The sequence below is a fragment of the Osmerus eperlanus genome, chromosome 24 (assembly GCF_963692335.1).
Source record: "Osmerus eperlanus chromosome 24, fOsmEpe2.1, whole genome shotgun sequence".
Taxonomy (NCBI): Eukaryota; Metazoa; Chordata; class Actinopteri; order Osmeriformes; family Osmeridae; genus Osmerus; species Osmerus eperlanus.
In genome coordinates, this window is record NC_085041.1 from 4946760 (window position 1) to 4959962 (window position 13203).

At 46.8% G+C, this 13203-nt stretch overlaps 3 protein-coding genes across 11 annotated transcripts in view; 2 read left to right on the forward strand and 1 right to left on the reverse strand.

Moving 5' to 3' along the window:
- The window catches only part of shroom2a (shroom family member 2a), a 29022-nt gene extending 27062 nt beyond the window's left edge, over positions 1-1960 (forward strand). For all 8 annotated transcript variants that reach the window (XM_062450139.1, XM_062450138.1, XM_062450141.1 and 5 more), the window contains one exon: positions 99-1960. In XM_062450139.1, the coding sequence (XP_062306123.1) occupies positions 99-371 (273 nt within the window). In that variant the 3' untranslated portion in view covers positions 372-1960. The remainder of the gene's footprint in view (positions 1-98) is intronic.
- A 1175-nt stretch (positions 1961-3135) lies between these two features.
- On the forward strand, positions 3136-6341 carry LOC134010860 (claudin-34-like). Of its 2 annotated transcripts, none has more exons than XM_062450147.1 (2): positions 3136-3290; positions 3836-6341. In XM_062450147.1, the coding sequence occupies exon 2, from the start codon at positions 3962-3964 to the stop codon at positions 4748-4750; it is 789 nt and encodes a 262-aa protein (XP_062306131.1). In that variant the 5' UTR covers positions 3136-3290; positions 3836-3961; the 3' UTR covers positions 4751-6341. The 2 variants fall into 2 exon arrangements, with proteins under 2 accessions (XP_062306131.1, XP_062306132.1); XM_062450148.1 differs by having other exon boundaries at positions 3839-6341.
- Positions 6342-8449: 2108 nt separating this feature from the next.
- On the reverse strand, positions 8450-10016 carry LOC134011379 (putative claudin-24). The gene has a single exon (XM_062450978.1). The coding sequence runs from the start codon at positions 9744-9746 to the stop codon at positions 9084-9086; it is 663 nt and encodes a 220-aa protein (XP_062306962.1). The 5' UTR covers positions 9747-10016; the 3' UTR covers positions 8450-9083.
- Positions 10017-13203: the final 3187 nt, after the last annotated feature.

A 13203-nucleotide genomic window follows, 5' to 3' on the forward strand; every position in this document is an offset into this window, starting at 1 on the left:
CTGCAGCATGTAGCAGTAAGACACCCATGTGTTGTAGTTGTTGTAGTTGCCCTGGTTCCCTCGTGACTGACCCTCTTCCCCCCTCATCCCCCCTGCAGCGCACGCTGACTGACAAGAGGAAGCTGCTGATCCGCCAGCACGAGGACGCCAAGGAGCTGAAGGACAACCTGGACCGGCGGGAGGGCGTGGTCTACGACATCCTGGCCGGCTGCCTGCCGGAGGAGAGCCTGGACGACTACCAGCACTTCGTCAAGATGAAGTCGGCCCTCATCATCGAGCAGCGCAAGCTGGAGGACAAGATCAAGCTGGGCGAGGAGCAGCTCAAGTGTCTGACGGACAGCCTGCCCCTGGAGCAGAGGATGGCCCTGTGAGGGGCCACACACACACCCACCCTGCTCTATGTAGCTGTGTGGGCCGCTCCACACCACTGCCTGGACTGACGCCGCAGTTCGTTTGTCTTTCCAGTAGGGGGCGGCAGAGGTGAGACACTCGGTGAGACTGAGAGACTGACGGAGATCATCCTCCAGCCCACCACAGCGACTAACTGCCCAGGTTGAGGAGGAGTCTCCACGCAGCTCGTCGTATGTCTGATGTTCTTCACATCCACCCTCAACGGGAGTGCCAAGTCATAAAGCCACTGGGATGATCAAAACCCCTTCCAAAATCACTCTGCTTCGAGACTGGTGTTTTCTTTTCCTTTGTTTGTGTGTTTTTTTTTTTTTTTTTTTTTTACCACAGTACCCATCACTGTCTATAATGTGTTCAAGAATAATCTTTTTGTTGTTTTGTTTTTTTTAGTAATTTATTGTAGCCTTTTGAATCTGTACAGAGGAATAGAATAGGGCAAGTGTTTATCGTCAACTGATTCATTTTTTAGCTGCCAAGTTTAACTGTTGGTAATCAACACACTTATCTCCACGTGATGTGTCATTGCATTAACCTGCCGTTGTTTGTACTCGTCATTTTCATGTCACATCATCCGAATGACTGGCCTGACATTTCGGTGAAGGAAGAGTTTTTTTTTCCAAATGCCTTTTCCTCAGGAGTTTGTCTCACAGGGATTACCTGCGTTCTACCGAGACCACTCGTTTCTAAACATGAGACCAAGGTGACGAGGGTGAGGGGGGGGGGGGGGGGGGGGGGGTTTACCAGCAGTGACCCCACCCTCTGTGGATGCATCAGGAGGGTTTGGAGATAGATATCACCAGCATGGCAACGTCTCATCTCCCTCAGATCACAGGCTGTACAAGCAACTTCGACCCCCCCCCCGGCCGGGCGGAGCTGTCTGGCTGAAGCTGTGGAGCAGTGAGACCCTCTACCCTGGGCTGGTACAGGCAGTGAGACCCTTTAACCTGGGCCGGTACAGGCAGTGAGACTCTCTACCCTGGGCTGGTACAGGCAGTGAGACTCTTTAACCTGGGCTGGTACAGGCAGTGAGACCCTCTACCCTGGGCTGGTACAGGCAGTGAGACCCTTTAACCTGGGCTGGTACAGGCAGTGAGACCCTTTAACCTGGGCCGGTACAGGCAGTGAGACCCTTTAACCTGGGCTGGTACAGGCAGTGAGACTCTCTACCCTGGGCTGGTACAGGCAGTGAGACTCTTTAACCTGGGCTGGTACAGGCAGTGAGACCCTTTAACCTGGGCTGGTACAGGCAGTGAGACCCTTTAACCTGGGCTGGTACAGGCAGTGAGACTCTTTAACCTGGGCTGGTACAGGCAGTGAGACTCTCTACCCTGGGCTGGTACAGGCAGTGAGACCCTTTAACCTGGGCTGGTACAGGCAGTGAGACTCTCTACCCTGGGCTGGTACAGGCAGTGAGACCCTTTAACCTGGGCTGGTACAGGCAGTGAGACTCTTTAACCTGGGCTGGTACAGGCAGTGAGACCCTCTACCCTGGGCTGGTACAGGCAGTGAGACCCTTTAACCTGGGCTGGTACAGGCAGTGAGACTCTCTACCCTGGGCCGGTACAGGCAGTGAGACCCTTTAACCTGGGCCGGTACAGGCAGTGAGACTCTTTAACCTGGGCTGGTACAGGCAGTGAGACCCTTTAACCTGGGCTGGTACAGGCAGTGAGACCCTTTAACCTGGGCTGGTACAGGCAGTGAGACCCTTTAACCTGGGCTGGTACAGGCAGTGAGACTCTTTAACCTGGGCTGGTACAGGCAGTGAGACTCTTTAACCTGGGCTGGTACAGGCAGTGAGACCCTTTAACCTGGGCCGGTACAGGCAGTGAGACCCTCTACCCTGGGCTGGTACAGGCAGCACCTCTCTAATCCTCTCCCTCACCCGTATCGTGATCAAATTTGTTTTGAAACTACTTTGACCATACTTTTTGTCTAGTTAGTTACCTTGGCGGCATTCTGTATGGCTGTTCATTCATTTAGATGACGTCCTCTCTCTCTGCAGTTGTAGTTACATTGTTGGCCACAGTGCTTCTTGTGTGCTGATGGAAGTGAAGGTTCTTGAACCCTGGAGATATGGAGGTACTTAAACGCCCTATCTTCCAGATTACAGGAGAGCCTCTGTATATCTCTCCCGATAAGTTTACATCTGATGTCAGGCCACTGTCTTGTTCATGTTAAGTTACTGTAAGACTGATGTAGAAAAACTGTCGAAGCGGAGACAGTTTTTCAAACTAAAACATTTAAAGACTATGAACTTTCATGTAGTAACCATGGCCACTGTCGCTGACCCTGGATTTCAGGTGAAGCTGTTTTGACTTATTATGGGATGTAATTTGTCACTCACTATACAACACAACTCTACACCACTTGTTTATCAGCTGTGCTGCTTTATATCAAATAAAAGGGTCTGCTAAACTGAACTCTGTGTGTGTGTATGTGAGAGAGAGAGAGTGTGTGTGTGTGTGAGAGAGAGAGAGTGTGTGTGTGAGAGAGAGTGTGTGTGAGAGAGAGAGAGAGAGAGAGAGTGTGTGTGTGTGTGTGAGAGAGAGAGAGAGAGAGAGAGAGTGTATGTGAGAGAGAGAGAGAGAGAGTGTGTGTGTGTGAGAGAGAGAGAGTGTGTGTGTGTGTGAGAGAGAGAGCGTGGGTGTGAGAAGGAGTGTGTTCTACACATGCGCATGTCAAACTTAACTGGACACATCACATTGCATAATGCCTAACCCAGCCTCCACCGCACCCTCTTGTGATAGAAGACTTTGACATGCAGTTAGACACGCAGACAGCACTGCATCTGTCCCACACTAGCAGTTAAGGCTACATAAACCACAATCCTCAAAACCGTTCAAAAAGTAACACGAAGATTTATTTTAAATACAAGAATCAAGGTAAGCTTGTAGTAAACATCCTCATGTATCCTGTATTTCTTTTATCAGGTGTTTATTTTATGAAAGTTGCTAGATAATCATTTAGCTAGGCTATATGTCTATTTGTGCTCCATATCTGGATATTTAAATAGAGAGCCTAGGAGATATGGCAGATTGCAGATATTGTTTTGAAGTTGTCTCATCATAAACTTGTCATACTTGTGTAGTGGTTGTGGAGTGCAGGACAGAACCAGTGAATGTTAATTTAACAGATGCTTTCATACAAAGTGACATACAAGGGGGCATTTGACCCTGTGACCTTTTGATCTGCAGACAGATGCTGTACTTACATTTTCATGAAAATTGTATACAAAATGTTACTATAATTAGATCAGTTTGGTGTCGGAAGCACTGGGAACGCTTAACTTCTCAGGGCTTCTTACTGGTTAAAAATGACTAAATGTGGTTGTTTTGCGCTCGTTCAACTGATATACTCACTCCTGATATGTGCTACATGCATTGTGTGTGTTCTCAGCTTCTTTATTTGTTTGTTTGTTTCCTGTCAGGAGGGATGGAGATCTGACCAGCTGCATGAGCTCAGCTATGTCTGAGACGACCAGCTGCTCCCCCTTTCACAAGCAGTGAGTCTCCCCCCTCCCCCTCCTCCTCACCCAGCCTCCTCCTCCAAAACCATGTGTCCTCCTGGAGGCTCCGTCTACCTGGCCCACACAGCCCACTGGCAGCTCCTGGGCCTCATAGTGGGGTGTGTGGGCTGGATCCTGACCATGGTCACCGCCGGCATCAACGAGTGGAGGCTGTGGTACGTCTCTGACGTGACGGTGGTGACCTCGGGGCTGGCCTGGGTGGGCATCTGGAAGGCCTGCTTCTACAGTCACGCCCTGCCCACCCTGGAGGTGTGTCGGAACATGGGCATCTCCGAGGGCTTCGTCCCCCTGGAGATCTCGACGGCGCAGGTGTTAGTCATGCTGGCAGCGGCGGTGGGGCTGGCGGGGAACGTCGCCGCCTCCTTTGCTATGAGGAACGTCTACCACGCGGTGGAGAACCGCGACAACACCAGGCTGCTGTTCTCATTGGCCGGCACCCTCTACATGCTCACGGGGTCGTGTTCCTTGCTGCCATTGTTCTGGAACATGAGCTCGGTGCTGACCAATCGCACCATCGACTTCCCGCCGGAGTTCCAGCTGCCCTCGGCGCCGGTCAGACAGGAAGTGGGGCACGGCATCGCAGTGGGGATCTTCGCATCCGTCCTCGTTCTGGTCAGCGGGTTGCTCTTCCTGTGCTACAAGGTGCCAAGCCAAGCGCTGACGTCCAAGACCCGGCCTGTCACGGAAGACAAGGACGCTCTGTGTGCGTCCGGGTCGGAGACAGTTGTGTCGCAAGGGCCTACCTTACAGAGTAGCGGCACGGAGGGTCGTCTGGGGAGGGACAACCCCACCTTTCAGGCAGAGGAGGACTTGTAGTTTCCCCCCTGAGAGGATGGTACAGCCCAGACACAGGCCTGAGAGGAGGAACCTTCCAGAACCTCTCATCTGTACTACAGTACTACCAAGACGCAAAGACTGACATTGATGTTTGATTTATTGATGCCTTTCATCATGACTAACTTCATGAGATCAAGTCTTTTTTAATGCGAGATCTTGATTTTAACGATTTGTGAGCGATGAAAGGTGAAAATAACAGGAACAGATATGCTAGATACATTTGACTCATGCTGTAATCCATAAATGTTTATTCAGTTTACCAGCCGTCCCGCTGATTTAATTCTTAATTAATTCAGTGGCACCTCCCTTCAGTGTTGCTAGCCTTTACAGGAATGCTCTTTGAATAGCTCTCATTTCCTAATTTTTCCAACTGTGATCTTGTGGCACATTAACTGAGGAAAAAAAAATTGTGAAAAACATGTTTGTTTTTTCATAAACCCTTTTAATCCCCCCTGATTACACCGGAGGGGAAATAATAATTTACTAATTAGATTAGGGATTTAATTTCTCAGCATGAGCTTGTGCCTTTTTCTGGCAAGCATGGATTAACAGTGAAACAGCTATTGGACACACAGTTCAGAGATGAACATCTTATCTCAGACAATCTCCAGTATCAAATCTATGTTAGATATGATCCAAGGGGGCGTAACCATGGCGTTTATCATACCCTGACGGCAGAAGTCCAAAGGGAAGAGCCGGATCCCAGGTCCCTGGGAGCCTGTCATGTGACTGGGGTCCTTGGAGAGCGGGCACGTGAGACCCTAGCTAGACTTTGGAGAGGGGGCTGCATCACTGTGGTGATTGTTGCCAAGGAAGGCACGTGCACACACATACGTACACGTACGTGGATGCAGACACACACACACACACTCTGGTGCAGTGGCTTGCAGCACCTCTCTGGGGGTGGCTGGCTGCTCAGAGACAAAAGGGTTTCTTCAGAAGAGTCCGGCTCTTTGTCGGGAACACAGGCCTCAGAAGTGGATGACCTGCCCTCTCATCTACTTCAGCAGCCAGGCTGCCTGCGTAGCTCTGCAGACACTCACAACCCTGTTGTGCTGCTGGTGCTGCAGTATTGAAAGGGAGGTGCCTTTAACTCAAGCACTGCTGTTGAGAGTTTGATATTAAAAGTCTTTGCTCGTGTCGAGGCGTCCTTGTTCAGAGGGAGTCAACTGTGCCGTTTTTTTTACCTGCAAGCAAGGTACACATTCTGAAACTTCTCTATACTTGAAATAAATGAGAGGGGAATTCCGCCGTTTTGGGGGAGTTGCGCTTTCTCCTCCTCTGTCTTTCACACAATGTTTCTCTCTCTTCATTAGTCCATTTCTCACACACGTACGCACACAAACACATTATGACCTTTTAGATAAGCGCAAACGGCAGCCATGGATTGGCTGACGCTGATCTAATCTGTTTAGTTCAGCACCACTTATCAATGATGACAAAGGATATGTGATAAGGGACAAATGGAAAAATAAAAACCAAGGACCAAAACAGGAGGAGTGATAGGAATATTCTCAGTACTACAGTATCATGGTTAACCCTTGTGCTGCCTTTTGGTCACATGACCCAAAGGTTCATAACGAACCATCGTTGTGTTTACCCAATTTTACCCAATACAAAAACAAATAAAAATAATTTTCTTTTAACCCTTGTGTTATCTTCGGGTCATTCTGACCCATCAGTCATTGTGACCCACCGTCGTATTGCGACAGATTTACCGCATACAAAGACAAAGTGAAGCATTTTCTTTTAACCGTTGGGCTGTCTCAGACCCCCCACATTGCAAAGGTTAAAAGAAAATAATTTTAATTTGTTTTTGTATTGGGTAAAATTGGGTAAACACAACGATGGTTCGTTATGAACCTTTGGGTCATGTGACCCGAAGGCAGCACGAGGGTTAACCATTGCAATGTGGGGGGTCTGAGACAGCCCGACGGTGGGTTACAATGACTGATGGGTCAGAAGGACCCGAAGATAACACAAGGGTTAAAAACCCATCCATAAATTAAATTGTGGTCATCATGACCTTTGTAACTGCATGACATGACTCTGGGAAGGCCACATGATACTTTGCAGAGTTACAATCTCATCATAAAGAGATTAAAATACGCATATGCGACTCAATAAACTGATACGGACAATATTTCACTTCCAATGAATTTATGTGGGAGGTTGTTGACCAAAGGCCGTAGCCATGGAGTCAACATTGGGGGGGACGAATTAAATTTTTTATGATAATTTCGGACAGCGTGTGTGGTTGCCTGTCATAGCATAGCACATTGATATTTTTATATCAATATATTGGGGGAGACATTTTGACCAGATTTGAATATTGGGGGGGGGGGGGTCCCCCAGTATATATTATGATTACAGCATGTGTTGACCCATAATACAAATGCTGTGTCATCAATTGAAAACTTTTCACATAAAATGTAAGTGCTCTTTGTACTTCACCTACACTACTGTTTAGAACACAGCCCTAAATAAGATGGAGAAATGCCAGTGCTTCCATCACACAAGAGGCACTTAGCAATCTCTTATCTCGATGCAATTAGCAAGTTGTTTTGACTGTGTAGTTTCTGCTGGTATCTGACCCCACATCAGCCTATCTGAGTGGTGTCAGAGAAAACTTCTGGACCAACCCCTTCATTTCCTGGCCCCGGACCAAACCTGGGGGTAGGGGGGGGTTACATCTGTGGTCAAGCCAGAGGATGTGTATAAACTCTCTTATAAAGATGACCATCAACGGGATTTAACGACTGTGGACCATGAATGTGAAGAGAGAGAGAGAGAGAGAGAGAGAGAGAGAGAGAGAGAGAGAGAGAGAGAGAGAGAGAGAGAGAGAGAGAGAGAGAGAGAGAGAGAGAGAGAGAGAAAAAGAAAGAAAGAAACAAAGAAAGAAACAAAGAAAGAAAGAAAGAAAGAAAGAAAAGAGAGAGATATGTAAACATGTATATAAACAGAGAGAGTATACAATGTTCCCAGCTGTGCCCCCTGACCTGACCCTGGCAGATCTTCGCAGCCGTGTCAGAGCGAGGGCCGTGAGGCTGCCTGCTCTGCATTCTTCACAGGACACATTGCTCATTAGAGCGTTCATTAAACACAGCTTAGCCCAGCGACCGACCAGGAAATCTGAGGGAATTAGGCTCCCGCTGGGTCTCCTCCACAGGAGACACCCCTGACAGGCTGGGCTTGGTCTCTCACTGTTCAGACACATCCAGAGAATTCCTGAGATCACTCAGAAGGATGTTTTCTTACATATAAGGAAACTAGGTCGCAGTCGATTTGGACATGTACAATTCTTATTGTTTTGAATATTATTTTTGTAGAATTTTTAGGTTTGCTTATCATGTATATTGTTTTATTTTCAAGGAATCACACTTCCCAGATGGACTTGAATAGAGTTGAAATGTACAGTAATTGACCTTAGCCCATGTTGGGGAGTGAGCACGGTGTAGAATGGCTTACGACTGTCAACTTGATCACTAAGCAACAATGGTTTCCACACTGCATTTGACAGCAAGAGGGACAGTGCATTGAGGGAAACTTAGAAACTGGTAAACATTGAAGGGCTGTCACATCCCTCAGAGTCCAAATAATAAATCATGATTTTTTCAGCTCACAAGTAAAACATATAAAAAAATAAACATCAATAACAACAACAAAAGGAACGACCAATTGATCATATCTGTATAAATATCTTTATATGAATCAAGTACTGCAACTTTGAATACATAGCTGTACTGTACAGTGCAACACATACTATAGAAGCCTACTCATAATAACACAGTGTTTGGGATAATGTTTAGGTGGGTTATGATCATAAGGTTGCTATTGCACGATACAAATGACATTGGTATCGTTTAGGTTGACAGATCAAGATCCTGAAGTCATTCAGGATGAAACAGCTAACAAAGAAAATTTGAATTGGATTCAGAACTGAAGAGCTGTAACCTAATTTCAAGTCCAGCACTCACCTCAGGTTTTTGGAGGTGTGTGGTTCTGTGACAGAACCAGATAATTAACAGATAATTAATTGGTGACTGTTTTCAAACTTATTTCCGCCAAGATGCATACATATACCAAAGATTTTCATCACAGTTCAGGCTGATCATTCAAATGTCCTTTTACCTGCTCTCAGAAAACAGAACTCCTAAAGGTTTGATATCCAGGTGGATTCTGGGTAGTTTGTCTGAGCCACCAGCTCTCCTCCATGACACGGAGCCGAGTATCAAAAGTATCAAAAGATGTCTTGGAAAGCCCTCCAAGGTTGAAGCCAAGCCTGTGCACAATTCCTCCGTCCCCCCGCCTCTCAAACATACTCTGATCGTTTCTTCGGGGAGGGATCAGCGGCCTGGACCTCGTACCTCCGCAGCACCGCCGAGGGCAGGGGCTCCGTCTGGCAGCACAGGCTGGAGGAGACGAGCAACAGGCCAGCCACCAGGAGCAGGAAGCCCCCTGCCCACCCGCAGAACAGGGCGTCTCCGAACTCCCAGCGAGGCACCACGTCGGGCACTGTCTCGTCGAAAAAGTGCAGCACGGTCAAGTGGGCCTCGTAGGACACGGGGACCAGGCACAGCAGTCCAGACACCACCCCCAGGACCCCACCCGCAACCTTGAAGGCCCGCTTAGCCCTACGGCCTCCCTGCCCCTTGCAGCTCTTGATCAGGGACAGCCCCGGTATGGCTAACAGGAGTCCCAGCACACCCATGGACAGGGATAAGCACATGAAGATTCGCGCCAGCTTGATGTCGTGGGTCAGGCCCAGTAGGGTGTCGTACGCCCGGCACTCTGTACCGCCCACTTCCTGCACCACGCAGGTCTCCCAAAGGCCCCTCTCGTAGCTCTCAATAGCCAGCAGTGCCGTGGATTGGGTCTGCCACTGGGGCATGAGGGTGCAGGCCAGTGCGCACAGCCAGGCTCCCGTGTACACAAACATCCCCAGCGCCTCCAGGATGCAGACGCAAGGTTCCATGGTTCTCCTCTCCCCCCGGGGGGCCTCCTCGCTCAACAGACCCACAAGAGCTCTTCTTCTCTGGGTCGCAGCGCGACTGGAGAGGGCCCTTCCAGCGTTTCAGATCGGGACGGAGGCTTCTCAAAAGCACCTGCTGATTAGAGTTGACCAGTCCGGCGGCGTTGGAGCTGGGAGCTGTTGCACAAACAGTTCCCACTCAGAGAAAGCACACATCTTCTGCGGTCGGGAGGAAAGGGTCTCTCTGACGTTTGGCCCTCCCCTTTGTGGTGTCCACTGTTTCTGTTGCTGTGCCAATAGGCAGAGGAGGGGGAGGAAGGCAGGGAGGAAGGCAGGGAGGAAGGCAGGGAGGAAGGCAGGGAGGCAGGCAGGCAGGCAGGCAGGCAGGGCAGGGCAGGCTGGCCTTCCACAAGATCATTGACAATCCAGTACATCTCCTCACTTAAATTCCACATGGGACACTATTAAATGCAGACAGGATGTTAAAAGTTTACTGACACGGCATTTACGCCTCATTTAGATTTTAGATGTTCTTTGCTGTAATTATATTTCAGAGAAAACGGTAGTCTTTCTAAGAATTTTGACTGCTGTCATTCATGTTGGTGATATTGGAAGTTAACATTTCTGTGATGTTGCTCCGAGTGTGTATTTTAAAGGCTGAGGGTTGTCATTGTCAGGAATAAGAAATGTTTAGATCTCCGAGAGAGGTTTAGATCACACTTGTTTTTATGTGCTGTGCAACATAATTGTGTTGGTTGAAGTGTCACAGGATTGTGAAGGGAAAACAATCACACAGACAGAAATTGTGAGGTAACAAAATGCAACAAGTTTGTTTACAGTACACAATCATTTGAAAATGTGAGGGGGTGGGGAAAGATAATCTTGAGGTGGGGACTAAATCTCCCCACCAACAGAGATAATTTTAATTCTCTGTCCTGGTTCTTCTAGACCTAAGTGCAGCTTTTGACACGGTGGATCATGAGATTCTCTTGGAACGTATGGAGAACTATGTTGGGATTTCTGGTACATCACTTCAGTGGTTTAGATCGTATCTATCCGATAGATCACAATATGTCCACTATGATGGCTGCTCATCCAGGAGCTCCACTGTAAAATACGGAGTACCACAGGGTTCAGTTCTAGGCCCTCTGTTATTTTCTCTCTATATGCTGCCTTTGAGTTGTCAGCACCTGCCTGGTCGTCGGTCAGCCAACGCTGGACCTGGTCGCGAGTCTCCCGGTCCTGTCCTACATCTATAAAGTTGAATAATGGATTTTGGTGTTTTAAAAACCCATCGACACTGTATGACTATGTTTAGCCTGTGTTCTGCTCCTCTCTCCCACCAACCGTCTCTGGAGGAGGGGATCCCTCTCTGAATTGCTCCTCCCAAGGTTTCTTCCATTTTTTTTTCTCCTGTTGAGAGTTTTTTGGGAGTTTTTCCTTGTCTTCCTTGAGGGTTTAGGTTGGTTGAGGGGCAGTTATATGGGCATATGTGAAGCCCTCTGTGACATGCTTGCGTGTAAAAAGGGCTATACAAATAAATTTGATTTGATTTTGATTTGATTTGATTTGATTTAATTCCCAGAGTGCATCACACCAAGGAGTCTCTTTGATGTCTAAATTCCAAACTGAGACCAAACTCAATCTAATGATGAATCAAATAAGTCAACCTTATTCAGATCATATAGGCCTACTGTACCAAAACCATGAATGACCTTTGATGTTACTAGAGTCGTAATATTACTGGACATGCTCTCCATTTAAGCTCAACAGGCAACTGATCCTGTTTGTAAATCACAAAATAAAAATATAATCCTTGTAATTCAGCAAGTACATGGAATTAAAAGCTTTCGCATGAAGATCATGAGTTCATTTGAATAGGTTTTGGGGGGAAATGGTTTTACCTATAATGTGCAAGGTCTTGAGACCGCAAGCATTTAGTCGCATGGGATTGAAGGAGATTGAGGGAGAAACAACAGTGTTTATTGTGTGTAAGAACTCCGATTTGAACACTACAGCGCCTGTGAGGACTGGAAGTAGGAGTTTGAGACAGAAGTATATGACGCCAGGAAATCTTTCTCAGCCGTAAACACTCAGTACACCACACTCAAACTCACACAAGTACACATGCATAAGACCTCTATTCTGTTAAATCCCTCCTCCGTCGGGCAATACAAAGCTATAGCTACAAAGCTCAGCTGACTGTCCCGATGCCCTGACAGGGGTTGTACGCCTGCTCGATTGCGCACTTGTACAACACTCTTGCATGCTGATTTGAGTTAGTCATAGATTCAAACCTCTGATACCCAACCCGACAGTTGTTAAAGTATCAGTGCTGAAAAACTACAGGCTACAAACTTGATGGCGATCTTATTTATGACACTATATTGTGTTGTGATATGAGAGCGTTTGACTTAATCATTAACTTTGCTCAGTCAGTATAGCAGTATGTAAAACATGCAAACCACTTCACTATGTTAACGCATTTTCATTAATGGGGGAAAAGTGAAAAAAATAAGATGTTAGTCAACCGGAATTGCTTCAATCTCTTCTGAAACGACCAGTGCGTCTATCAGAAGCTAATAAAAACGTGATTGATCAACAGATGACGATGACATTTTATTTTGATTATTTTCGTTGTTGAGCCTGTGTAGTAGCGATGTTGGACTAGTATGCACTGTTATGAGTCAACTGCGTCGCGTTCTCGCCGGTGGAGAGCACCAGTACCACACCCAGTTTAAAGTATAGGCCTCTACGATCGGCGAGCCAGAAGAGGGCACTATTGCATCAACTGAAACGCTTCTCTAAAACTGCAATTTGCGAGGCTATTTGTACATGGCAGAAGAGTGGATAGTTTGCAGGTCCCCAAACAAAGGATAAAATGCAGTCTATACTGTTTTTATTTGGCCGCTATCAGTGTGTGAAATTAAAACAGTTAGATGGCCTACCAACAAGACTGTTCGCAATATTTAGGTTGACAACAAGGTACAATCTGTATAATTGTGATCAATATTATCAACAAAAGCCTGTTATTTAGTTGTATTTATTAAGGCCTATGACAACCTCTTGAGAGAGGTAAAACGACATAAGTCATTATTGTTCTGTAATGTTGCTCAAAATGTAGGCCAATTGCTTAAATATTTCAGAATGCATGAAATCATTGGGAATATTGAACTCTAAAACAATGTATCTTCAACTTTTAGTAAAGTAGGCTAGCCTACATTATGATATGCATTATTTTATTTTATATTTTAGAGTAGCTAGTGTATTGTAACAGTTAAGAGATGAGGTCAGAATGATGATTACAAAACATGTAGGCTAGTCTATTCAAAACATATCCAAAGAGGTTTAGCAAATCCCTCACATAATAACATGATTCCATTACAAAAAAAATTAACAAATTATACTACACAGATTCATCACTTGAGAGCCTTGAAACATGGTATCCTATTGGACAGAG